The 27,338-nt window shown below is 43.8% G+C and overlaps 2 protein-coding genes and 1 pseudogene across 3 annotated transcripts; 2 read left to right on the top strand and 1 right to left on the bottom strand.

The window, feature by feature from the left end:
- The first annotated feature begins 4,325 nt into the window (after positions 1-4,325).
- LOC102798344 (hydroxycarboxylic acid receptor 2-like) lies at positions 4,326-7,307 on the top strand. Its single transcript, XM_006793381.3, has 3 exons — positions 4,326-4,354; positions 5,090-5,669; positions 6,554-7,307. Exons 2-3 carry the CDS (start codon positions 5,277-5,279, stop codon positions 7,238-7,240), a joined length of 1,080 nt encoding a protein of 359 aa, XP_006793444.1. The 5' UTR covers positions 4,326-4,354; positions 5,090-5,276; the 3' UTR covers positions 7,241-7,307.
- Positions 7,308-10,479: 3,172 nt separating this feature from the next.
- LOC102798631 (neoverrucotoxin subunit alpha-like) lies at positions 10,480-17,477 on the bottom strand (annotated as a pseudogene). The gene is made up of 5 exons (XR_015719434.1): positions 17,180-17,477; positions 16,216-16,623; positions 15,420-15,509; positions 13,487-14,916; positions 10,480-11,254 (listed from the first exon to the last, which is right to left on the bottom strand). The product of XR_015719434.1 is annotated as a neoverrucotoxin subunit alpha-like (transcript).
- Positions 17,478-22,950: 5,473 nt separating this feature from the next.
- On the top strand, positions 22,951-26,625 carry LOC148101868 (uncharacterized). Its single transcript, XM_087845208.1, has 5 exons — positions 22,951-23,336; positions 23,379-24,344; positions 24,423-25,141; positions 25,223-25,365; positions 26,606-26,625. The coding sequence occupies exons 1-5, from the start codon at positions 23,049-23,051 to the stop codon at positions 26,623-26,625; spliced, it is 2,136 nt and encodes a 711-aa protein (XP_087701334.1). The 5' UTR covers positions 22,951-23,048.
- Positions 26,626-27,338: the final 713 nt, after the last annotated feature.

A 27,338-nucleotide genomic window follows, 5' to 3' on the forward strand; every position in this document is an offset into this window, starting at 1 on the left:
AAAACAATAGAATAAGAATGGAAATCCGTGTGGAGCAGCGAGCGCTGCACTGTCCTTTAAAGCGTCTCTGACCCAGAACTGCGTACAAGCATGTGGACTTAAACTCCGCGGCATCTGGCGCCAAACAGCCTGTAAACCTGCTTCACCTCTGAAATCTGCGACCCACATGAGCAGAGAGCGAGAACGAGGCAGAAAAACAAAAGCACTGAAGCATGTACAGGAGACAAGTTTCTCCATTAAAACAAAGAGAGAGAGAGAGAGGATGGAGGAGGAGGAGGAGGAGGAGCAGAGGAAGAATTAGCTTACCAGTAGAGTAGAGACAGCCCATCGAATCGCTCAGCGTCTTGGGGGAGGAATGGCATCGCACGATGGCCTCAGACAAACAAGAGCGCTCACACAAACACACACACAAAGAAAAAAAACAGGAGCGAGACGGGCGCCTGAGAGGAGGAGACGATGAGATGAGAAGAGACGGCGGCGGCGGTTCAAACCGGGACGGTGTGTGTGACCGCACAGAGAGGAGAGGAATGGAAATCCGCCTAGACAGGGAGAGACACGCTTACCTTTACTCACTAATCCGTGCTGATACCCGTCACACACACACACACACACACACACCAAACTTTAAAGTTTCCTTCAGCTGCAGGATGAGAGCATTAAACAGGAGATTAAATGTGTTGAAATGGAGCCTCTGTGGGTGAAGATCACCTGTAAGGCAGGAAGTTCAGTTCAGGCTCACATTTGGAGACTGGTTAGGATGGTCTCCTGGTTCATACGTCATCACAAAGTTTGAACTCTTCACACCACTGCAGCTGAAATCTAGGCCCAGTACTCGTTAGCTTCCTTCAGCTGTAATATCAGCAGTGCGAGCTGCTTACATCAAACCAAAGTGTCAGGCGTGCTTACTGTCTCATTCCCAGCTGATGAACCGCGACTCTGCTGAGCCTGATACTCACATCATGACTTTAAAGCAAAGACTGGACTTCTCCTTTTAAATGTATGTAGTTTGTTGCCCAAGATGGACTTTTTTCATATTTAGGTATAATCCATGACTCAACACATTTATCACTGACAAAGAACTTAGCATTGAAGCCAGGGTGCCCTTTGTCACCGATTCTGTTCATAATTTTTATGGACAGGATTTCTAGGTGCAGCCAAGTGGCGGAGGGCTTTCAATTAGGTGGCCTCAGAATCTCATCTCTGCTTTTTGCGGATGATGTGGTTCTGTTGGCTTCATCGGGTGAGGGCCTCCAGCTTGCACTGGAACGGTTCGCAGCCGAGTGTGAAGCAGCGGGAATGAGGATCAGCACCTACAAATCTGAGGCCATGGTCCTCAGCCGGAAAAGGGTGGAGTGCCCACTCCGGGTCAGGGTCTTGTCCCGGGACGAGTGGAGGAGTTCAAGTATCTCAGGGTCTTGTTGAAGAGTGACAGAAGGGAGCAGGAGATTGACAGAAGGATTGGTACCGGTCTATTGTGGAGGAGAGAGAGCTGAGTGTAAAAGCGAAGCTCTCAATTTACAGGTCGATCTACGTCCCTACCCTCACCAATGGTCACGAGCTGTGGGCAGTGACCGAAAGAACGAGATCGCGGATACAAGCGGCGGAAATGAGCTTCCTCCGAAGGGTGGCTGGCCTCTCCCTTAGAGATAGGGTAAGAAGTTCGGCCATCCGGGAGGGGCTCAGAGTAGAGCTGCTGCTGCTCCACATCGAAAGGAGTCAGCTGAGGTGGTTCGGGCATCTGACAAGGATGCCTCCTGGGCGCCTCCTGGGTGAGGTGTTCTGGGCATGTCCCACCAGGAGGAGGCCCCGGGGCAGACCCAGGACACGCTGGAGAGAACGCCTTGGTGTTCCCCCGGATAAGCTGGAGGAGGCGGCTGGGGAGAGGGAGGTCTGGGCTTCTCTGCTTGGGCAGCTGCCCCCGCGACCCGGCCCCGGATAAGCGGAAGAAGATGGATGGATGGATATAATGTATGTAACACACTGTGTCATTGCTACAAATATATTAAAAAAAATTAAAAACCAAGCTCTAAGTTATTATTACATTGTAACTGCCCATTATCTACATCTTTTTGAGGTCTGATCATTTTTTGATCTTGCTTCCTTGATGTGATTAAAGGTGTTCCCCAGGGTTCAGTCCCGGGGCCATTATTATTCACCGGATATGTTAATGTTGATCAAGGAGTATCGAACACTAATTTCCATTTTTATGCCGATGACACTGTGATGTATTCCACACCTCAGCTCCAACAATCATTTAATACTTGTGCAGTTCAAAATTACTTTTCAATGCAAAAAACTAAATACATGTTGTTTCCAACACTAAATTAAATTCTTTGACTTTTCCATCTATCACAGCTCTTCACGGTTGGAAGATTGATTTGGTATCTAACTCTTAACTGGTGATTCTCTCTCCTCCCTCCAAGTCTCATATCAAACAGTTGGTGTCATGAACGTGACGAACATGGAAACAGGAGCCCTTCACAATAAAACAGGAAACAGAGGAACATGATGCAGGACAGGAGGAGCGGCAGACGAGAGGAAGCGAGGGAACACGAGGGAGAGAGAGAGCAGACATGACGGGCTGGGAAACAGATAAACATGGCGAGGTAAAACACAAGGAGGGGAAACAAGGCACAAGAACTCACATAAGCACAAACAGATGCTCAGAGGGCAAAGACACAAGGAGGAAAAGCTCAACAGAACAACCGAGGTACTACAGAATAACCTTAGACTAACAAAGTGGACGAAATGACAAAAACACCAGAGAACTGAGAACGCTGGGACCCTGGACCATGACAAGTTGGAAAAAAAAGTGAAACCGAAATCCAGATTTGTCTTTTGAGTGAAGTCTTATCAGTGGGAACATTAAACCATTAGGATATTCTCATTTATAAAGGATCTGCAGCAGATCTTAGATATAAATCCTTTACAAGGATCTTGTTTCTCTGAGTCTGTTTAAACCAATGCTTAATATTTTAAACACTCAAAGATCTGCATGCAAATGTGTTGTTTGTTGAATTATTTGGTGACACTGTTGAACTTTTTATTTAGATTTTTGTGATCAATGATGTTTCATAATTTGTAAATTTAGTTTTTTTCCGGTCACCTTGTAAATACGATTTTAAATCTCAGTGGGTCTTTCCTGGTTAAATAAATAATAATTAATTATGACGTGCTTAAATTTCAGATTTGTTATGAACTCTTTAACGTCCAGCGTCTTTGTTTTCACTGAGACTGAAAGCTTGGAGTCATTTTTAATGCTGCTCTTTACAGGCGAGTTCATTGAGACAGAAAAAGACACGAGTGTTTTAGAGCTTCACCATCTTTCCTTTATGATTTTGCAGCTTTATTATCAGTTTCTGTTTGAGCAGCAGCTGAGTCGTCTTTTATTTTCAGCTAAACTCTGAATATTATTATTATTATTAATCTCTGGTGCTGGTGAGTTTTTAGTTCCTTCTTTAATGAAATATTTCCAGTTCTGAGCTGTCAGGGTTCATCTCTAAAGTTTAGCTGATATTTATCAAACACTCATCTGTGTGAGTCACAGGAAGTGTAAGGCAGGAGAAAACAGTCTTAGAAACTCCACACCTCTGTGGATCCGGCCAACCCACAGCTCAACAGAAACACCGAGCTTTCGACACTTCCTCATTCTTCATCGTGTTTGTCCCCACAGAAGGAAACAAGTTTCACCCTCAGGTCGTCAGCAATGACGCATCAAAGACATTGGCCGGCGAGAATATCAGTAAATGTGACGACCTCTGACCCAGAAATGCGCGAGCTAAAACCACAGAGGTCTGTTCGTTACCTGGTTCCATGGTAACCAAGCAAACTATTAACAAACTGGACTGTTTATGAGTGCAGATTCACGGGTCAAGGAAGTGCTCGTGGTCTTAAACGCTGATAAAGCTCACGTATAAACAAAGCTTTTTAATATATATCTAACTTTATAAGAACATCATGAGGTCAGAATCATGGAAAGCAGCTCTGGTGGAGTCTCAGAGAATAATAAAGAGCAGTAAAGCAGTGAAAAGCAGAACAGGCTGTAAAGTTTTCAGTAACTGGGACGCCTGGAAAGGATTCCCTGTAAAATCTAAATATTTGTATAACCAGGTAAATGCTGGTGCTAAAGTATGTCATGTTACTGGTAGCACTCTGGGCTCAGTAGTTTTCCTCGGCCCCTCAGTTTGTGAAATGTGTTGTGAAATGTTTTTGACTCTGACTTCGTTCACACTCTGTACCAGCCTCTGTGGGGCAACGGGCTGACGAGGAAGATCCTCCCGCGGGAGACATAAATACCCGACAAAGATCATTCCTCCTCAGACACTTTATGAATGAACGTCTCACGTCGGGACTGGTGAGTACTGGATTCATCTAATCTCCTCTGATTCTCTGGATCAGATGTGGAAACATCCACAGGCCTGTTTAATCCGCGTGTGCTGACATATATTCTCAGTGTAAACTCCTTAAAAGTGCCACATGTAAACTAAAAATAAATAACCTTCCATGCATGTTTTTAAAAATGTTTATTTTTCCTGGAACAGCTGTGATGCTATGATAGAGCTATCTGTGTTTATTGTAATTTAATAACTGAATCCTGTAGCTGGGAACTTCAGGCCATTAAAACTTCATGTTGATTGAATATTATATGGCACAATAACACACACACACTTCTTTGTTAAATCATAATCAGAATACTTTATTAATCCTTAAGGAAACTGTGTGGGTTACAAGACAGTAACAGAAACAGACTCAGCTATTTAAATAATATGTTACATTGTTTACAAATTTAAGAAATTGCACTAAAATAAACAAATCAGTCAATTATAAATATCAAGAATATTGACAAGAATATCACAGACGTGAGAATGTATTTGATTGACATTTGACTCTAACTTGTGAACTTTGTCATTTGTTGTTTCACTGTAAAAGAAAGTATTTTGACTTAATTAAACATATTTTAGGTCTTTCTTCTGTTTGTTTAATATTGTTTAATTATATTTTGGATCCCAGCATGTCCAGGACTTGTGAAAGAGTGGAAGTGATTCATGTCATCTTTGATAAAAATCTAAATTCTGCTGTTTTAAAACAGGAAAAAAAGGAAGAACGTGAAAAGAGGAAGCTTCAAATTTCAAGAGTTTGGAAACTTTCCAAGGTGTGGTCACACAGACTTTCCCCCCTCGCTCAGATTTAACCACCAAACCCACAGATATTTTTAACAGTCAAACTTAAGAATAATCCTCAATAAACTTCAAGAATTTTCTGCCCGAGTCACCAAAATGACCTCCGAGCCAAACTTCACCACCGCCTCAAACCACACCACCCCCACTGCCGATGGTGGCTGCCCACCTGTCGGTATTGGGCTGGAAGGTAAGATCATGCCACCCGTCCTCATCATCGACGTCATTCTGGGGCTGCTGGGAAACCTGGTCGCTCTGTGGATCTTCTGCTTCAAACTGAAGGCGTGGAACCCCAACAGCCTCTTCCTCTTCAACCTGGTTATCGCAGACTTCCTCGCTCTAGTGAGTCTACCTCTGCGGATCGACGCTTTGCTCAGGAGTCACTGGGTGTTTGGAGACGGCATGTGTCGGATCAACCTCTTCCTGATGTTTTCCAACCGCTCGGCGAGCATCGCACTCATGACCGTGGTGGCAATTTATCGCTACTTTAAGGTGAGAGAGTCCTCGTGGTGATGGAGTTGTAAAAATGCTTAACAAAGTTTTTTGTTGCACCTCGTTGGGCCACATTCCTGGTGAAGAGAACAAACCTCTGACTGCATTTCTAATATTTTTGAATGTTTTTATTGATGGGGCTCCAAACAGGGAAAAGTTGGTAGTAATGGCTTGATGTAAATAGCTTGATGACATAACTGGGTAAAACTAAAGGTAAGCCAACATGGGTAAACAGCTGGTATGGTTAGGTAGCGGTATAAAGAGTAGCCCATTCAGCTAAATTAATGGATAAATAGCTGTAATCATATTCTACAAGTCATTTATAAATTAAGCTGAAGGAAGGAAGACTGAAACTGTTTTAGGAAGTTAGGAACTTTACCTGATTGAGATCTTTGAATCCATCCATCACCTGACACTATGACATGAAAACTGGTTTCCTGTTTACAAATGGTCCAATAATGCTGCAGGAACAATGATGATTGGCCAATCAGTGCCAGGCGCACAATTAATTTCACCATCAAACATTTTCAAGATTCAAAAGATGATTTAAACAGAAACTGCTGCTTTAGTTTTGGCACTATCCAGACATACCGAAAACAGGAACATGTTTTGATGTTCTTCTGCCCCTAAAACCAAGGAAAAACCCATCAGGTGACGGTGCAGGGTGTGCCAAAATAACTTCAGGTGTGGGTCTACCAACTGGCGAGAGAAATGTTGAGCTAGTTTGTAATTTAGTCCCAAATCTGATTTTTTTGTGTGTCTACTGGAGGAGACCCCAAACCAGATGATGTAGAACAGAAACAACAGTTCCTACTTGTTTATCCAGATAATTGTATTCAGGTGGAAGTTTCAGAACCAGTATCATCAGTGCTGTTTTCTTCCAGGTGGTCCATCCTCACCACCGCTTCAACCGCATGACCAAGCGACAGGCGGTGTTCGTGTCACTGTTTGTCTGGCTGCTGGTCATCACGCCCCGGGTTCCTATGCTGGCTTACAACCACATCAAGGGCAGCGGCAACACAACCCAGTGCTTCTTTTTCACGTCTTACAAAGAGGCGTCGCGAGCCATCATCATCCTGGTGGCCATGCATCGCATCCTCACCGTGCTGGAGTTCATCTTCCCGATGGCCATGCTGCTGTTCTGCTCCATCCGGATCTCCAGCTTCCTGAAGGAACGACGTATGGGCAAACCCGACAAAGTGCGCAAGGCGATGCGAGTGTGCATCGCCATCGTCGCAGTATTCATGGTATGCTTTCTGCCTACCACGGTGACAACCATCGGAGTGTGGATCATCCGCTCGTACCGCCCGTGGGACTGCACCAGCTTCTACAGATTCACCCAGCTCAGCATCGTGTCTCTGGGCTTGAACTTCCTGAACTCGGCCCTGGATCCCATCATCTACATCTTCTCCAGCTCCATGTTCAGGAAGGCCCTGGTGGGTGCGCTGCCCTGTGCACTGCGCTGTGGGCAGGACGCCGAGGACAACAAGACGTCTTCTTCAGGAACTCAGTCGACCACCCAGGAGGAGATGAAATGCATGAGGACTGATAGAGGAAGCGAGGCGAAATAGTAAACTGCTCCGTGCTAATAAAGACTAAACCAAGAAGTGAAACCTTTTCCCTGCTCTGATTTCCTTTATTTTTGTATAATTTTGCATAAAGTTACATCTTTGGCTTGTTTTATGATGAATCTGAAAATCTGTCACATAACCGTGTAAACATATTCAGTCAAGTTTGAAATATTTTTCCTGTTGAACTCTTTAAGTGTAAGTTTTATGCCTTGTCTTTTGTTTTTTATATTTTTTTATTTTGATTAAAAAAAACTTATATTAAAAACAGAAATAAAAAACCATCACTGAGATCTCAAAACCTGCAGTTCCTCTGACATCCAGCAGAGGCTCCAGCAGTGAGCCAGTCCCCATAGAGTACCATGCTAAACTGCAGCAGAAGAAAATATGTTTACAGCCTGATACTGAAACTGTTTTGGTCTCTGTGCATAAGTCAGCTTAAAATGTTTCTATAATTTACCAGTTTAAATTGAATTAAAGGTATATTCAGTAAATTTCTTTTAGGTATTTTAAAAAATACACTATATCGGATATCGGCAGATATCCAAATTTATGATATCGGTATCGGAAATAAAAAAGTGGTATCGTGCCATCTCTAATAACAAATAACTCTTATGCTGTATTAAAAGCCAGTAAATAAAAATGTGTTTTAAGATAAGATTTAAAAAGATTGACAGTGGGAGCCTGTCTGATGTATAGGGGTAAATTATTCCACAGCTTAGGCGCTACGACTGCACATGCTCGATCACCTCTATGAACCAGCCTCGACCTAGGTATGGCTAAAAGCAAAAGATCGCTTGATCTAAGAGATCTAAGAAATGAGGGTACATGAAATAAATGCATTCAAATTATTTGTTTAGTTTTTTCTTAACTTTATTGAAATTAAACAAATTTACATGGAAAATTTGTGGTGCAAATCAAATGTCTGAATATCAATCTATCAACACAGACCATTTATTTTGGAATGATATATGAAAAGTCAGCCACAACAATAAAAACTTCTTCAAATATATAATAATGTCTTCTAATTCATCATCTGATCAAACGCAACAAGTTAAAAAGAAAACATCAGACAAATTATTTTAACTTCCACTCATTCTAATCTCAGGAAGAAAAAAATGCAAATAAAAATCTGAATCCCATCAAATCATCACCAAGAAAAAAAAAGCTTGACTTAACAAATCATGAACTATTTAAAGGCTTTAATCAGGATTAAACTGCAGGATCAGTGAAAGAATAAATGACAAAAAGAGAAAAGGATCACTTCAATCAATCTGAGGCTCAAACAACGCAACACAAAAGCTGCTTCATGCAGGAAACCATGGAAATCTGCAGGTGAGGCCTTAATCTCCTACGACCTGGCATCCACATATGTGGACATCACATTTTGGGTTGTCTAGACCAGAATACTATATATGGCTCTACAAGGGCCTGATATCCACTTACTAGGACATTATAGTGCCACTGTTCTATCGAAGTTTTAAACAAATGTCCTCTAGTGATGTTCGATTCGTGAACGAATCGTTCAATACTCGAGAATCACTTTACTGACTCGTGAATCATGATTCACAAGCGCAACTGACTCACTGACTCATCCCTGTTGCTGTTAGCAAACTAATTCCATTAGCAGAAATATATCTAGCTTATGATTAAAATTGTGGGGAAAAACAACAACAGCCAGTTTTTTAACAAAAACATTCCTGCTCTGAACTGGAAGAAAAAACCCTGAGTAGAAGCTCACATCAAGACAATAGCTCCTCGGTTTGTGACAACGTGGAGGAGCAGTTGCAATGCTCTCCATTTGTCCCATATGTGTTGACCTTTTTTTGCACATTGTACACATTATTCTGTTTCTATTTATTTGCTATGATTTGCTATTTGTCAAGTAACATTGCTTCACTCACTATCCCGGGTTTGTTTGTGTAAGCGTTCTGTTGCTGGCAAATCAAACATTCTGCAAATTAAGACAAATACTAAGTTATGTTTCTTTATATTTTATCATGTTTCAGATTAAGTCATTTATTCATACTTACTTTGTCTTTTCAGTCCTCATAAGGGTCAGGTGTGGGGAAACGCCCGCCGGCATTTCCTCATTTTAAAGTCCTGATGAGGTCACATATGACATCAGCAGGTCAAACCAAGTGGAGGGGTTTCTTTTTCCATAGAGATGCTTCCTTTTGTTTGTGTTAAGGTTTAAAGGGATTTGTTAAATGTTTTTCCTTTCGTTAATACTGCCATTTAGTTGTGTAAATGTGCATATTAGAAGTGTGTAGAGGTTTTGTGTTTTTGGATCATCTGTGTAGAGTTTTAGATCCCTCAGTTGAGTGAGTGGTACTGGCTGGGCAATTGGAGGGAAATTGATGCCTATTTAAAGCCAGTCTCTACCAGATGCAGCAGAGAGCAGAGGTGAGCTGTGTCACCAGATCCATGTTATGTTGAGATTTGTTAATAGAGTTTATTTGGGGAGGAAGTTTTGTTAAGTTACATTAAAATAAGTTCACTGTAAATAAATTGCTCACCTTGGAAACCTGAAATGTCTGCATAGTCTGCTTCCCTACCACCTTCCTTGACATTCAAGTCTGACTACTTCACACGGTTCACAGTAGCATCTCTCAGCTAACATGCTAACAGCACATTTGAGTTACTCACCGCCTCCCTTGCTGTGCTGAATCATAGCATAAGCGAATCACTCACTCACCCCCTCCCTCCTGGCTCACTGTCACTTCACAGCTACTTCTTCTTCTTCTTGGTTGGCAACCAATGTTAAGGCACTTTACCGCCCCCTGGCTCACAGCTCAGTGGACATTTAGATGAGAAAATATATATTTGACACAATTAAGGAAAATACCAATAAAATAAAATACAAATAAATAAATGTTCCCTTTAGAATTTTTTTTGCTCTAAAGAAAATAGTTGTTTTATTTTACAATCATTCATTTTAGCAGTAGGATTTACATTAAAAGAGAAACAAATTAAGTTTGAGTGAAAATATACATTTTTGCACTCTCTGGTCAACTGACTCAGTGACTCAAATGACTCAAGAAACCTGATTCACTTTGGTGAGTGACTCATTAAAACTTGATTCAGTAAAAAGAATTACCATCACTAATGTCCTCATATGTAGATCTCACTTTTCTCAGAAACAAAAATCAGGTAAAACAAAAAAGGTAATTATTATTTTTTTGGTTTTTTTTGTTACATTCATCAGGTCCCAAATAGGAAAGAGGAATTAAAAATGCATGCAAAATGAAAGAGTTCGGGTCTTCGGAGGTTAATGTGGGGCCCCATTTATGTGAACACAAATCCAAATATGTCTAGCAAAAACAATCAAGATGCTCTAAGTGTCTGTTAGCTGTGATCATACAGGCTGATTGATTGTCATAAATTAAATAACTAAATGTTACCGACATGATGGCACATTTATACAGCTCTGGTGTCAAAAGCTGAACTGAATTATGTGGCATCAAGTTTACAGACAGAGCGACACGGAGCTGTTTTTGCTGCAGACCTTGAAGGCTGGAACAACAGGCTCAGAGAATTTGGTCCTGAAGGTGTGAATGTGACTCAGTTTATTAAATGAGACTGTGTAGTAGGACAGAGTCCCTGCAGGCCAATCCAGAAACACTCCCAGTCTGGGGCAGCCAGAAGGTGGAAGTGGGTGATTAGTGGTCATACTATCATGCTCTGCATAGTAAGTTGGGTCTGGGTCCCATTTAAAGCCCAAAGACCAGGAGGTGTTATTCCACCTGAACCCAGTCAGTCTACCTTTTCCCTTTCTCTCTAATTTTCTGTAGCAAACAGCAGCAGCAGCATCTGCACCTTTATTCATATTCAGTTCTACCTCCCAGTAATGGCGCCCAGTCAGAGCCTCTCTGCACAGAATGTGAGGATAACATTCAAATCTCTCAGGATGGTCGGGATACGACTGCCACTCTCCGTTTGTCACCTTCTTGTTTCCTTTAGACAGGATGAGGTTGTTGTTTACTGTGTTTGGATCCACGGTGAGACCACAGGCATCTGATGGAAATAACGAGACCTGATCAAATTCATTCAATTCATTAATTCATCCATCCATCCATTCGCTTCCGCTTATCCTTTTCAGGGTCGCGGGGGGTGCTGGAGCCTATCCCAGCTGTCATAGGGCGAGAGGCGGGGTACATCTTGGACAGGTCGCCAGTCTGTCGCAGGGCCAACACACAGGGACAGACAACCATTCACACCCACATTCACTCCTGCACTCACACCTATGGGCAATTTGGATTAATCAATTGACCTATACCCACAAGCTGCATGTCTTTGGACTGTGGGAGGAAGCCGGAGTACCCGGAGGGAACCCACGCAAACACGGGGAGAACATGCAGACACGGGGAGAACATGCAAACTCCACACAGAAAGACCCCGGCCTGATGGTGGAATTGAACTCAGGACCTTCTTGCTGTGCGGCAACAGTGCTAACCACCGTGCCACCGTGCTGCAATTCATTCATTCATTCAATTATTCGTGATGATGTCACTGACTGAATCTGTCCACTGCAGATTTGCAGTCTGTTTTTAACACATCAGATCTCTGTCCTCAAGCCTCAGCTTGTCTGAGTTTTGTGATGATGGATTTTATCTGCATGTTTCTCTGATTCTGTGTTTCACACTGTGCTGCCTTTGAGACCTGATCAGAATCACAGTTCAGCCTAAACACCAAAAGGCTTCATTAACAGAAAGTTACTGTTGTCAATAAATGCAACAACATGTTTAGGAACCTAAACCAATCAGACTGATCCACTGACAGCACTGCTTTAATAGTTCCTGTCCTGAAATACATTAATCTGGTGGCAGGGGAGGATGCTGGACAGGCCTGGATAAACGTACAGTGAGGGTGTGCTGGGAATGCCTAGCAGAGGCCCTAGTCCGCGAGATCTTCAATGCACTTCTCCAGCAGAGCTTCAATAGCATTCTGAGGGAGACTGGGGACATTTAGTTTGAATGGACCATGTTCAACTTCTCCATTATCGTAGCTGCTGCCCTGAGCTGTGGACACAAGGTGGTTGGTGCCTGTCATGGTGGTAACCTCTGAGCACAATGGTGGACACCAAAGGGGAAGGGAGCCAGAGGGTGTGATTCTACTACAGGTGACCCACAATCTTCAGCCTCCCTGGGAAAGTCTATGCCAGGGTGCTGGAAAGGAGAGTCCCTCTGCTAGTCGAACCTCAGATACAGGAGGAACAATGAGGTTTTCATCCTGGTCATGGAACACTGGACCAGCTCTTTATCCTTTCAAGGATACTTGAGGGTGGATGGAAGTTTGCCCAACCAGACTACATGTATTTTGTGGACTTGGAGAAAGCATTCAACTGTGTCCCTTGGGGTGTCCTGTTGGGGGTGCTCCAGGAGTATGGAATGTCTTGCCCATTATTATGGGCCATTCAGTCCTTATACAACTGTTGCAAGAGCTTGGGCCGCATAGCAATAAGTCTGACTCGTTCCTGGTGGGTGATGGGCTCTGCCAGGGCTGCCCTTTCTCACAGATTCTGTTCATAATTTTTATGGACTTTATGGACAAGTTCTTACCCAGGTGGAGGAGTTTAAGTATCCCGGGGTCTTGTTCATGAGTAACAGGAGAAGGGAGCTCAACAGATCGACAGACAGATTGTTGCTGCGGTTGCAGTGATGCAGACACTGTACAGGTCTGTTGTGGTGAAGAGGGAGCTGAGTGTAAAAGCGAAGCTCTCAATTTACTGGTCGATCTACGTCCCCATCCACACCTATGATCCCAAGCTGTGGGTAGTGACCGAAAGAATGAGATTGAGGATACAAGCGGCAGAAATGGGCTTCCTCTGAAGGGTGGCTGGCCTCTCCATTAGAGATAGGGTGAGAAGTTTGGCCAGTAGAGCTGCTGCTCCCCCACATCGAAAGGAGCCAGTTGAGGCGGTTTGGGCATCTGACAAGGATGCCTCCTGGGCGCCTCCTGCGTGAGGTGTTCTCCCACCAGGAGGAGGCCCTGGGGCAGACCCAGGACACGCTGGAGAGAATATATCTCTCAGCTGGCCTGTGAACGCCTTGGTGTTCCCCCAGACAAGCTGGAGGAGGTGACTGGGGGGAGGGAGGTCTGGGCTTCTGTGCTTGGGCTGCTGCCCCCGCGACCCGGCCCCAGATAAGCAGAAGAAGATGGATGGATGGATGGATCAATGGGAATAATTTCACTTTAAACAGTTCAGATAATTTTAAGATGAAAGAGTATTATTTTGTTAGTACTTACACCAGATCAGTTCTCTTCCACATCAGTGACATCAGGTCCTGAGAAATCATCAGTGACCAGGTTTGTGTTCCTGTAGTGGTAGATGCTTCCTCCTTTGTATTTGTCATTTTGAATGGCTGTTATAAACAGTCTGCTGCAGTTTTTCACTGCTTCTGCCTTTTCTGTCATCTGCTTTATCACTTCATCTGAGCGGTACCATTGGTCCTGGGCAGGTGGAGTGTTACCATCAGTACCTTCCAGTTCCTTTTTCTCCAAGTAGTCAGACATGTTCTGCAGATATGGGTCAGTGGATTTCAGGGAGGTGAAAACAAAGCAGAGAACTTCCTCTACTCCTGGTTTAAACACCTCTCTGTCCAGCTCAGACTGATCTGAGATGATCTTTGTTCCCTCCATCATGTCTACAAAGTACCTGATGATGGTGACTTCTCTCTCTTCATCTTTGATCCACTTGGTTAATCTCTCCTGACTGAACGGTGACTTGTCTCTGTCATCAAACACGTTCACTAATTTCTGCTCATCTTCCTCACCTGCCCTGATGGAGGGAAGTTTCTCTGCCATTGTTTCCTGGAGTGAAGATCTGAAATACTGACAGAGCTTCTTGAATTTACTCAACTTTTCTTGTATCTGTGGAAAGCTTCTCACCACTCTGTCCTCCAGCAGATCATTGCATCTTATGTCGAGGTTATGAAGCTCCTGTAAGGTATCTTCAGCCTTACTAATAAATCCACTGCTTATCATGTAAGCAGCTTTTGGATGTAATTTCTTCAGAGGCATCAGTGTGACCTTCAGTGGAACACAGTTTTCTCTGTTTTCTCCCAGTAGTTTTGGAAGTTGGATGTATGTCTTCACTGCATCTTCAAATGTTACAGGGTTGCTTTCAAGGATGAAGTCTCCATAGAACCTGCAGGTGAATTTATCAGTCACAGCTTTTTCTTCATCACTCAGCTTGATGTCAACTTTCCCGTCAACATTAAATGAGGTGATCTTTTTTATTAGGATAGCTTGTATGCTATCCTGGATTACCTGAATGCTGCTATCATCTAACTTCTCACTGTCAAATACAAAGAAAGCATTTGCTCCATAAAGGATTCCTGTGACTATATGTGTCGCCAAACGTTTCACATTTTTTGCTTCTTGAGAGTTTTTGGTTTCATCAGGAGTCAAGATCAGCTGTTTGAATTTAGTGGTAGCTTTGTAATGAAGTGTGACTCGACACTGATGATGTGATTTCTTCCTATCATTCAGATACTTGGCTGATCCTCCAACTTCAATGAGCCCACCCAGGAAACTGGCCTTCAGAGAACCATTAACATCCAGCAGTGATGACTTTTTTTCAATGGAATCCGTTGCATTGATGTGAAATTCACTGCTGTGCTGATTATGCTCCACTGGCTTCTTCTGCAGAGTTTTATTATTCCACAGTGTGACACCTTTAAGACACAAAATCCACAAAATGGAAAAAAGTCTTTAAAAAGTTTAGAAACGAAATAGATTAAAATTGTATTTGAAATGTACTAAAAAATGTAAAACTCAATTTCAAAACAGTTTTAGTGAAACTGTAACACTCATAAAGCTCTAGAGAGTTAGAAATCTCATGGTTTTTACTCTGCAAAAAACATGCTTCAAAGTTTTTATTCTGTTAATGTTTTTTGAGACAGAATCTATTCTGTTCTTTCAGAGATTTCCAAATGAATTAATCTTAAGGTTGTCTGTTCTTTAAAGGGTTTTTTTTTGCTCACCCTTTTCATTTAAACTATTATTTTCTTCATACAGTATTTCCATTAAATGGTCATCAATATTTCATTGCTGATATGATAAATATTTCTTTGATCATCTACTTACCCTATAAGTAGATAGGTCATTTAAGAAACAAATTAGTGTAGGTTTTTGCTGGCCATACTGCTGATTGCTTGAACAACAAATCACATTTTACCTGGGATGAGTTTCCCTCTCCGGGCATCATAGAGCATCCCTAAACTGAAAGGTTGACCCAGAGCAGCCACCTCCAAAACAGATGATGCTCCTACATGAATAAAAACATGTGGTCATAATTACAATGTGACCACTCAGCTTCTTTTATGTGATCAAACCCACTTTGAACACAGTCTGTATATAAAACGTGGATGTGAAATTATGTTGTTTGTAGGCTTTTGTTTGTAGGCCTTTAACCCTCTAAAGCCTAACCTATGACTGATGTCTGTTTTGTGATGTTCGCTGGGTGCCCCGCCTGGGGGACTCTGTTGTCCTGCTGGGAGACTTCAGTGCTCAAGTGGGCAATGGCAGAGAGACCTGGATGGGTATGATGGGGAGGAACGGCCTCCTGGATCTGAACCGAGCAATGTTTTGTCATTAGACTTCTGTGCAAACCACCGTTTGACCATAAAGAACACCATGTTCGAACATAAGAGTGTCCATAAGTGCACGTGGCCCCAGGACACTCTAGGCTGCAGCTTGATGATCAATTTTGTAATCGTATCACCAGACCCAAGGCCATATGTTTTGGACACTCGGGTAAAGAGATGGGCTAAGCTGTCAACTGATCACCACCTGGTGAAACCATGGGTCAGTTCTCTGTACTCCCTGTCGTCCCCATCAGTGATGAGGCCGACTATTGGCAAGTGGTCAGAGAACTCCTGCAGGAAGCACTGGGTGGAGTTGTGAGAGAAGTCTGCAGTGTAGATGGTGAAGAGGAACGGAGCCAGAACCGTTCCCTTGTGGGGCCCCCGTACTGCAGACGACCCTGTCCGACACGCAGCCCTGAGTCCTCACATACTGTGGTCGGTCAGTGAGGTAGTCCAGGATCCATGTAGTGAGGTGATGGTCCACTCCAGAGTTCTCCAGCCGGTCCTTCAGGACCGTGGGAAGAATGGTGTTGAAGGCACTGGAGAAATCAAAGAACATGATTCTCACAGTGCTCCCAGCGGTCTCCAGGTGAGAGAGGGAACGATGTAGGAGGTGAATGACGGCATCATCCGCTCCAATGCCAGGCTGGTAGGCAAACTGAAGTGGGTCCAATGATGAGCTCACCAGGCGCTGAAGCTGAGCCAGGACCAGCCGCTCCAGGGTCTTCATCAGGAGGGATGTCAGAGCCACCGGCCTGTAGCTGTTGAAGTCCTTAGGGGGTGAAGTCTTTGGCACTGGTACAACACAGGAGGTTTTCCAGAGCTGTAGGACTCTCTCCAGCCTCAGGCTCACTGTTTACATTTTTTTTCATAATTATTTATTCTGTAATATGTTGCATACCACATGCTTTTCATTTTAAATAAATGTTCTTAATTCCAAACTAGTCCCTCGTTTTTTGTTTTTTGTTTGTTAAATTATAGGACTAAAGCTGTTACCTGTAAATTTAAATCGTGTTTTTATTAAGTACTCGGTATCGGTATTGGCAAGTACTGAAATGCAAGTACTCGTACTCGTACTCGTACTCGTTTCCAAAAAAGTGGTATCGGTGCATCCCTAGTCTGAATCATTTAAGCCAGATCATCAACAAGACTGGCAACTAATACTGACTAAAGAATGGACCTAACATCAGCCACCTCCGCTACATGGATGAGGATTGCAGTGAATGCTAGGAGGAGTAAGCTGAGAATGTACGCTAAGTGATAGAAAGGAGGTTGAGGACTAGTGAGTGTCAGAACCACTTTCCAGCATGCAACAACAAAGAGGGACAGAAAAGCAGTCAGTTCGCCTCACGCAGGGCAACACATCTCCGTCGCATAGAGTAGATCAGGTTGTTGATCGTGGCCTGTGGAATGTGGGTCCACTCCTCTTCAATAGTTGTGTGAAGTTGCTGAATATTGGCAGGAACTGGAACACGCTGTCCTATACACCCATCCAGAGCATCCCAAACATGCTCATTGGGTGACATGTCTGGTGAGTATGCTGGCCATGCAAGAACTGGGATGTTTTCAGCTTCCAGGAATTGCCTACAGATCCTTGCAATATGGGGCTGTGCGTTGTCATGCTGCAGCATGAGGTGATGGTCGTGCATGAATGGCTTAACAATGGGCCTCAGGATCTTGTCACAGTACGGTAAAATGCCATCAAGAAAATACACCTGTGTTCGTTGTCCATAGCATACGCCTGCTCATGCCAGAATCCCACCGCCACCATGGGCCTCTCGATCCACAACGCTGACATCAGCAAACCACTCACGCACACGACGCCACACACGCTGCCTGTTATCTGCCCTAAACAGTGAAAACTCATCTGTGAACAGAAAGCCTCTCCAACGTGCCAAATCGATGTGAGTGTTTGCCCGCTCAAGTCGGTTACGATGACGACCCTGATGAGGACGACGAGCATGCAGATGAGCTTCCCTGAGACGGTTTCTGGCAGTTTGTGCAGAAATTCTTTGGTTATGCAAACCGATTGTTGCTGCAGCTGTCCGGGTGGCTGATACATATCTCCATTCTGAATTTTCACAACAGGCTCATTACTTTTGGTTTAATGCATTTGAGGGAAATTGTTAGTCACTCAACATATTCATATTCAAATTCTAGACATCAAATCAATTTAAACCTAAATGGCAGGAAAAATAACACATAAAACAAAATCCTGATTGTCTATCCATTTCCAGGGTTTATAACACACAATGAGATTTAAGAAGCAAAAAAAGCCCAACAAAAAACAATTTATACAGCATTTATAGTGCAATAATCAGGGATTAAATTGGCAAAAACTGTAATTTTTGAGCAGATGCCCATAACTTGTACAATATTTCAGCATAAAGCTAGTGCTACAGAAGAGAAGCAAGCATAAAGGAAGTAACTTTTTTTTAAAGTTACAGATAATTTTAAATTCAACAAACATTTCAAAACATTTCTCAACAAATATCAGCAAACAATCTGTTCAAGACAAAAGAATTTGTGTTCAGATTGCTGCACTGTGTGTCTGCTAGCTAAACGAACAGCTAGTGTGTTTCACAGGGAGAAAAAAGAATGAGCGAGAACTTCACAGATGGAGAAAGATAAGAAAGACAGAACAGAGAAATGTTAAAGTTAAGGACTGCTCAGTGACATTTGATAAACCCCAAATTTAAAGCTTAAATATTAGGTCCTCATTCTTTTTAGAGTTTGTCAGACACTGGATCTGTACAAGATGTGAAGTTATTTTTTTTCATATTGTGATACATCCTACAAAAGAGAGTGAACTTTATTAACTTGCATGTTCTTCAAACGTTGTATAAAAAGGGAGCTTATGGCATGTTGCACCAGTACGTTTGGAGTACTGGACTGGTGCAGAGCAGCTGTGGGGCTCATGGTCAGTGTTAGGTTACATGGAAATGAACCATGATAGCCAAAGATAATTAGGTTTGGAGGCAGTCAGTGGCCTACAATGGACGCAATAACCTTTTTTCTTTATAAAAGAAGAAGTGTTTTTTCTCTGCTTGTGTTTTACAAATAAGATATTTAAGTTTTGTCAGTTCATTCAGTTTTTAAAAATGATGTTTATATTTCATTGTATTATTATTTTATTATAAATAAAACATGAGGTTTACTTAGCTTTCAAAAAAAAAAATAGCTGGTGGCAATGTCCCTGAAAAAACTTCTTTTAACTTTGAGTACATTTCAGAGTCTGCATTTCTTTTACCATTATTTGAGTAAAAAATGATAAATCAGTTCTAAAACTTTTAACATAATATTTTTTAAATGTCTTTACTTTCGGCATCTTGGGAGAATTTCATCTTCCACAATTGGCACTTACAGCAGGTCAGGGCAATTTATCTCATAAAAAATCAGTGTTGTGTATATATCATAAATAATATTTTAATATTTGTCATCTGTCATATTTTAAAGAGACAATGTAAGTAATATTTAAATGTAATGAGAGTGGAATGCATTCACTTTTTTGTAATCCAATTATGCATGTCTTGGTTACATCAAATATATTACAATCAACCAGGCCTACATTTCAATTCAGTTTCAGCTACAGTTTATATTTATTTAGGACTCAGTCACAATTATCAAAAAGCATTTTATATTGTAAAGTAAAGTTTTAATATAACTTAAATTATTAAGTTTTAGACTCACCTTTTCCTCTGCTTGGATTCTGTGTCTTACCCATGTCTGACAGAGATCCTGAGATGGAGATCCTGGTTTGGGTCCCATTTGAACCTCTTGCTTGTTACTTTTTCTTTCACTTACTGGTTTTGTTTACGTACAAAAAAGGGTTCAGAGTAACCCTGTACAATGTAAAAGTTGGGAATGGCTGACTCATCTCCCCAAAACCAAATAACCTTCCCCTGAATCACATCTTCTGTTACCGAGCCTCCCCAATGGGAATAATAATGGCCTGCTCTAAAGCTGCAGTGCACGAGCCATTCATTTCTTTGTGTAATCACAACTGTAGCTGAAACACTTGTACTTGCAAAACTTTGTAGCCTTGAACAAGTCATTTTGGACTATGGTGACTGGAGGTCTTAACCACATTAAAGTTTCATGTTGAATTGAAATGGTGAAAACTGGCTTCCACTTTTGAGTAAGCTGCCAACGTGGTAGAAACTGAAATTCAGGAAAACACAGACATGATTCATTTCCCTGTTTGCCAGCCACTGTGAAAGGTTGTTGCACATATCCTGTTAACAGATTAATTGTTCCAATTTAGAACTGAAGCATTAATTAATGGTACAACGTTTTAACAGTCTTATAGGAATGGGATCCAATTGATGAAAGACTGAAGAAATTATTATATAGTATGGTTTAATTTTTGGTCAGCTCTCTTAATACTACACTTCAGAGTACTCTAGCTTTGTTAAAGTAGTGAGTTTGCTGAGAAAATTTACTTTAAATTGGGCTGGCAGTTCTGGCAAAAAATTAAGCTGTAACCCATGCTTGTTTTCTCAAAGAGTTTGAGAGGTTTTTTGGCCAGCCCACAATTTCAGATGATTTTTCAGGTTGACTTTTCACACTAAAAAAGTGATCAGCAATGCTGCTTTACCGGGTGTAACAATTAAGTTAATTAAGTAACATCCAGGCATCCATGAAAACACAATTTATTACATTTAAGGGAGTTACAAGTTAGCAGGAAGTTAGCTTGTTAGTTTCTACCTAAAGATAATATACCATATATATATATATACATATATAATATAGCATGTTCTGACTGAGAGATTTCTGAAAAAATTCAAACGTACAGCTCTGCAATCACTTCCAACATAAATGAAGACAGAAAACTAAACAGCAGTGAAGTTTGTAGGGTTACTGTTGTTGGGTTATGTTAGCATAGCATAGCATAAACACAGTGAAGCTGGAGGATGAACGCTAACTTTTTTCCACTCAATAAAAGTTAACATGAAGGTTCCCGATGGTTAGAGACAAATGCAATCGCATGGCAGGATGCTGTAAACGGACTAAGCTTCAGTCAGGAGAACAACTGAGATAATCCATCCACAATACGAGGTTAGTCATTCCTATACTGCAACAACATGGGAATAGAGCAGCTGCAAGATGCTTTCAGCATTAATGAATCAATGGTACAGAAGTGGAGGAAGCAAGAAGAATGAGTTGAGTGAAGTTTGACTTATCTGACTGTTTTGTTTGGTGCTCCTTATGGTCCAAAAAATACGGTATATGAGGAGAACAAAAACTCTCTCAACTCTAATCTTTGAGAGAAAACGATTTAAACAAACTAACACTCTACAATACTAAGTAAAAGACAAAAAAGTAAGAAAAAAGTTTAAAGTATGGTTGATGCAAGTGCATGTTTTCCCACCAATGTTATTCCTGTTTGTGCTTCAAATGGAAGAGTAGTAGAGTGAGTAGTCACTCAATCTTAACCTCCTAAGACCCGAACTCTTCCACTGCATGCAATTTTTATATCTCCTTGATAGTTGGGCTGATTGGGACCTGAAGAATGTAAAAACAAAGAATTACCAGATCTTTTTCTTTTTTACCTAATTTTTGTTTCTAAGAAAAATGAGCTCCACATATGAGGATATTTGTTTAAATTTAGATAGAACAGAAGCAGTATAATGTCCTCATGAGTGCATATCAGGCCCTTGTAAAGCAAAATTGAGTATTTTGGTCTAAATAACCCAAAATGTGATGTCCACATATGTGGATGCCAGGTCCTAGGAGGTTAAGGCTGGTCAATTGATCATTGGTTCCTCCATACTGCATGCCAAACTGAGTTTCCCTCAATGCATCCATTGAACTCTGGATGTTAGAAAGCGCTTAGCATGGCTTAAAGTGCTGTATAAATGTGTGCTTGATTCGATGAATGAGACATGAGAAAGTGCTTTGATTCCTCAACACCAGTCCAGTCCAGTGGACACAGTCCAGTCTCTAGGAACAGCCAAGCTTGTCATACAGCAAACCACATATGGAAAGCTTTCTGATATGCTTTAGGAGCTGAAGTGAGTCTGTCGTATAGCTACCATCCTCAGATAACAGACAAACAGACTACTGGCCTTTAAACATTTGAATCCTCTTTCAATTACCAGCCACCACTGATTCCCGATTTCAAGGAATCAGTGGTGGCTGAATCCTGCCTTATCTTTCTATTTTTACATACTTTAGTGCCATTTTTGGGAGCATTTCAAGTTGCTATCCATCAATACAACTGTTATAGCCCAAATTTTAATAATACGTATGCATTAAGTCCATAGTAACTATATAAATTGCAAAAAAGTGCAATAAACTACAAAAAAAAAGAAAAGAAAATTTTTGTCGTTTTTTATACATATACTTCTAGTTAGAGAAACTTAAGAGGTTTAACCCCTTAAAACTGTAAATACAAAAAAGTTGCACAAAATAGTTTCCCACCACAGGAAATTTATTTTGAGTGTCTTCATAGTTTTATTTTTGAGACACACCAATTTTTATATACTTCAGGAAAAACAAAAATAAATATTATAATGCAAATTTGCAAAAAAACAAAAAAACAAAAACAGCATGTGGATCAAAATAAACTATTTCCAGCAGTGCAATTTGAGTTCTAAGCATCCCAGAATCTGTACAGAAAAGCCTAAAGTCAAACATGACTTTTAAAAACGCCAGTATTGTCATGGTCCTGGGTCGGAGACCCAGCGCTTTCGGTTGATGATTATCACTTTCTAGTTTATTTCTGATCTTGTATTGGTTGTTGGTGTTTGGTTGTGTTTATCTTCCCTACCTGCGTCTCCCTCGGTGCTCTGTTCATGTCCCCGTGTTGTTTTGTAAAACAGTCTGTGTGTTTCCTGTTTTACTTTGTAGGGTTGTGTCTCATTATGTCCATTGGTTCCAGCTGTGTCCCCGCCTGTCTGCCATTACCAGTTTACCGTGTGTGTGTATATATAGTGGGTGTCGGTCTGTGTTCATTGTCGGCTCGTCTGTGTTTCATGGTGTCCTGTTCCTCGTCTGCGTCTCTCTGCCACTCACCCCGTTCGTATGATCTCCGGTTTGTTGTTTAGCTCACCCAGTTTAGGTTTATGTTCTGTCCTGCCCTCAGTTGTGTTATTTGTGCACTGTAAATAAAACCCTCACTCATATCATCATATCGGCTGTCTGCATTTTGGGTCCTCCTTTTCCTCCACACCACACGGCTCACCCCGCCAGCCGTGACAGTACGAGCCGACCACAAGATGGATCCAGCAGCTTTGTCTGGGGAGAGCGACCTCGCACGCATCCAACGCCTGATGGACTGGGTAACCCACACCACCAACGCAAGTGCGAAGGTGGTGGGGTTAAAAGCCATCGAGGCGATCCTGGAGGGAAATTCCTACCTCTGCCGGTTCAAGGGACTGTCGGACTTAATTCGCAACCTGCATAAAGCCCGGGAGGTGGTGCAAGCTCGGGAATCCACAGACTTTGTCCAGCAGCAGCGGACTACGGCCGCCCCGGAACAGCCACGTCAGCTTCTCCCGCCGGAGGTTTTGCCCGGCCCGCCGGAGGTTTTGCCCGGCCCGCCGGAGGTTTTGCCCGGCCCGCCGGAGGTTTTGCCCGGCCCGCCGGAGCCGTCCGCAGGGAGGAGGCGACGATCGCACCGTCGGCGCGTCACCCCACAGCCAGATACTAGGACTATAACACTACAGGCTGTGGTGAGTGGACAAGACACTCTTTTTGTTTCACCAGAACTAGTGACGGTTTATACCGGGGCTGTGTTTTTTGAGCCTGCTGCACAGCCGCAAGCTCGTTTAGCTGCACAGCAGCATTCAGCTCGGCCCCCCGTATCCCCACTAGCCCAGTCATCTATGCCATCATCTTCGCCAACTCCTCCTGTACAACCAGCTAGGCCAATTCAATCTGAAAGAAACTATTGTTCACCCATCTGTTCCAGGCAGAGAGACAAACCAAACAATCCTGCAAACGTTCCTCAAGAGCTGGCCAGTTGTGAGACTGAGATGCACTCCAGGGCCTCCCCAGAGGCTGGGTTTCAGCCCCCAGCAGACTCTGGACCCCTGGAGGTTAAGAAGCCAGCTGAGGACTGCACCCGGCTGTCGCTGCCTGAGCTGAGTCAATGCTCGGTGCAGCCGCAGTCGGCTTTGTGTTTGCCAGAGGCCACCGTGCCTGCTGGTTCTGATCCGTTCCTGCCAGAGGCCCGTGCGCCTGCTGGTTCTGATCCGTTCCTGCCAGAGGCCCGTGCGCCTGCTGGTTCTGATCCGTTCCTGCCAGAGGCCCGTGCGCCTGCTGGTTCTGATCTGTTCCTGCCAGAGGCCCGTGCGCCTGCTGGTTCTGTTCTGCGCCTGCCAGAGGTCTCCGCGCCTGCTGGTTCTGTTCTGCGCCCGCCAGAGGTCTCCGCGCCTGCTGGTTCTGTTCTGCGCCCGCCAGGGGCCCCTGTGCCCGCTGGTCCTGAGAGTGTTCTCGCTGGAGGGCCCGAGGAGCCCGTCCAGCCGCCTGTCTCGTCCGCTGGAGGGCCCGAGGAGCCCGTCCAGCCGCCTGTCTCGTCCGCTGGAGGGCCCGAGGAGCCCGTCCAGCCCCAAGACTCGTCAGCTGGAGGTTCAGGAGAACCCAGCCAGCTTCCTGCCTCGTCAGCTGGAGGGCCCGAGGAGCCCGTCCAGCCGCCAGCTGCAGCCTCCGTGTCTTCACCCTCGCCATCTGCGGCCTCCGTGTCTTCACCCTCGCCAGCTGCGGCCTCCGTGTCTTCACCCTCGCCATCTGCGGCCTCCGTGTCTTCACCCTCGCCAGCTGCGGCCTCCGTGTCTTCACCCTCGCCAGCTGCGGCCTCCGTGTCTTCATCCTCGCCAGCTGCGGCCTCGGCTTCACCCACGCCGTCGCCTGGTCCAGCTCCGGCTTCACCCACGCCGTCGCCTGGTCCAGCCTCTGCATCGTCGTCGCCTGGTCCAGCCTCTGCATCGTCGTCGCCTGGTCCAGCCTCTGCATCCGCCTCGTCTGGTCCAGCCTCTGCATCCGCCTCGTCTGGTCCAGCCTCTGCATCCGCCTCGCCTGGTCCAGCCTCAGCTTCCGCCTCGCCTGGTCCAGCCTCAGCTTCCGCCTCGCCTGGTCCAGCCTCAGCTTCCGCCTCGTCTGGTGCTGCAGGGGCCACGCGACCTTCAGGTCCCAAACTGCCGCCTCGACATCGGCGGTCATCTGCCAGGCCGCTTGTTGGGCGTCATCGTCGCTATGGACGTCCTCCCAAACGCCGCCGCTACCTTCCGCGCGGCCGGCCTCCGGACTTGTGTCGCCGCCGCCGTTGCTGTCCGCACGGTCGGCCGCCTGAACTGTTTCCCCGTCGCCGCCGCTGCCGTGTGCACGGTCGGCCGCCTGACTTGTTTCGCCGCCGTTGCTGTCCGCACGGTCGGCCGCCTGAACTGTTTCCCCGTTGCTGTCCGCACGGTCGGCCGCCTGAACTGTTTCCACTTCGCCGCCGCTGCCTCCCGCGCGGTCGGCTTTTGGACCTGAATTGTCAGCCTCCGGGCCGGCCTCCTGAACTTTGTTTTGGGACCCTGTTCGGGAACTCCAGTGTGTGTGATGTGTTTTGGACAATTCGTTTGGCCCACTGGAGCTTGTTTTTTGTTTGGTTGTGGTCCCTCCGTCCTGGACCCCCCGCCGCCCGCCCTGGGTTGGTCGTCTGTTTTTGTTTTGGGCTGTCTGGAGCCAGCCCTTGGAGGGGGGGTACTGTCATGGTCCTGGGTCGGTGACCCAGCGCTTTCGGTTGATGATTATCACTTTCTAGTTTATTTCTGATCTTGTATTGGTTGTTGGTGTTTGGTTGTGTTTATCTTCCCTACCTGCGTCTCCCTCGGTGCTCTGTTCATGTCCCCGTGTTGTTTTGTAAAACAGTCTGTGTGTTTCCTGTTTTACTTTGTAGGGTTGTGTCTCATTATGTCCATTGGTTCCAGCTGTGTCCCCGCCTGTCTGCCATTACCAGTTTACCGTGTGTGTGTATATATAGTGGGTGTCGGTCTGTGTTCATTGTCGGCTCGTCTGTGTTTCATGGTGTCCTGTTCCTCGTCTGCGTCTCTCTGCCACTCACCCCGTTCGTATGATCTCCGGTTTGTTGTTTAGCTCACCCAGTTTAGGTTTATGTTCTGTCCTGCCCTCAGTTGTGTTATTTGTGCACTGTAAATAAAACCCTCACTCATATCATCATATCGGCTGTCTGCATTTTGGGTCCTCCTTTTCCTCCACACCACACGGCTCACCCCGCCAGCCGTGACAGGTATAGGCTTATAAGGCCCTAAAAATTACATGAAAATGGCGTTACTTCCAGTTTCTGGCAGGTAATGGCGTACATGCGATAGTTCGTGCTGACGTCTATTCCAACGTAGGAAGTGTTATGAACAGCTAATGTTAGGTTAAGAGTGGTTGAAGTATCTAGTTGTGTAATCTCACCATTCTTTTCCATTGTGTCCTGTGTTTGAGTCCTCAGAGTAAACATTGACAACATTAGATTGAATTTGTAACTACAGTACACCATGTATAAACAAACTGAATGCTGTGATTAGCTCTGTTCATTTCACTGTCCATTCTGATCGTTAATATAAGTAAAGCATAAGATCAGAATTGAAAAAAAATATGTTCAGAGTTGCTCTGGGAACTTCCTTAAATCACTCTTAAGCTGTGAGTCCCTTTTGAGGTTGAGTCACAAGCTCCTTCTAACAAGGGCCCTGAGGTCTTGGTGCTTCACTGACATTTTACTCAAAGTCACCACAGTTTCGTGTTGCTCTCATTCCTCTAACATCGTGGTATGCGGTTCTAGATTTTGCTGCAGTCAGCTGACAGTTGGTCATTTTACCAACTAAAAGAGGAAGTAAGACAACAGAGTAACCCTAACCCTACTCAGCATGTAACACGGATCTGTAAACTTGGGCAAAAAGATGCAGGACGTGCAATGAGTATGATTTAAAACCTGAAAGGAACTGGGAAGCTAAAAATCGTGGATCATGTTGTGAAAAACTCAGTGATGTCAGCAGTTGGTTCTGTCCAAACGTGTACTTCAGAATAGACTGTTTTGAATTTGCAATCCCCTCTACCATTTTTATAAGCCTTTTTTATAGCCACGTTAAATATGAACTCTAAATATCAAAGATAACCTTTAAATGTTTCAGTTAATGTTTTTACTGATGTCTAATTTTTGTATATTAACCAATGTTGTCTAAGGAGCTTTGCAAGAAAGCGACTGGACTTCTTTCTTGAAGACGTTTCACCTCTCATCCAAGAAGCTTCTTCAGTCCTAAACCACATTAATTAATGTTGTTTTATAAGGCACTGGCTGAACAGACAAAACAGAAACTCCCAAAGTTATCATTTTAACAACAACAACTATATTTAAATAATAAATGCAGTGTTGTGCTTGTCTGATGGAGTTCATTCATCTGCGGCAAATAGGGAAAGGATTCATGTTTGTAAAATTCCCTGGATTGTGTTTCCTTGAATTTCTTGAGTTTCTTCTGGCAATTCCACGTAGGCAGTTTAACCAAATATGAAAGCAG

This window comes from Neolamprologus brichardi, chromosome 8 (genome assembly GCF_056152115.1).
Source record: "Neolamprologus brichardi isolate AB-2024 chromosome 8, ASM5615211v1, whole genome shotgun sequence".
Classification (NCBI taxonomy): Eukaryota; Metazoa; Chordata; class Actinopteri; order Cichliformes; family Cichlidae; genus Neolamprologus; species Neolamprologus brichardi.

Excerpts from the sequence above, each read along its gene's own strand:
- LOC102798344 (XM_006793381.3), top strand. The coding sequence starts at position 5,277 with ATGACCTCCGAGCCAAACTTCACCACCGCCTCAAACCACACCACCCCC. Across the intron at positions 5,670-6,553 it reads CAATTTATCGCTACTTTAAG|GTGGTCCATCCTCACCACCG; the intron begins GTGAGAGAGTCC and ends GTTTTCTTCCAG.
- LOC148101868 (XM_087845208.1), top strand. The coding sequence starts at position 23,049 with ATGGATCCAGCAGCTTTGTCTGGGGAGAGCGACCTCGCACGCATCCAA. Across the intron at positions 23,337-23,378 it reads GTCAGCTTCTCCCGCCGGAG|GTTTTGCCCGGCCCGCCGGA; the intron begins GTTTTGCCCGGC and ends GGCCCGCCGGAG. Across the intron at positions 25,142-25,222 it reads GAACTGTTTCCCCGTCGCCG|CCGTTGCTGTCCGCACGGTC; the intron begins CCGCTGCCGTGT and ends TGAACTGTTTCC.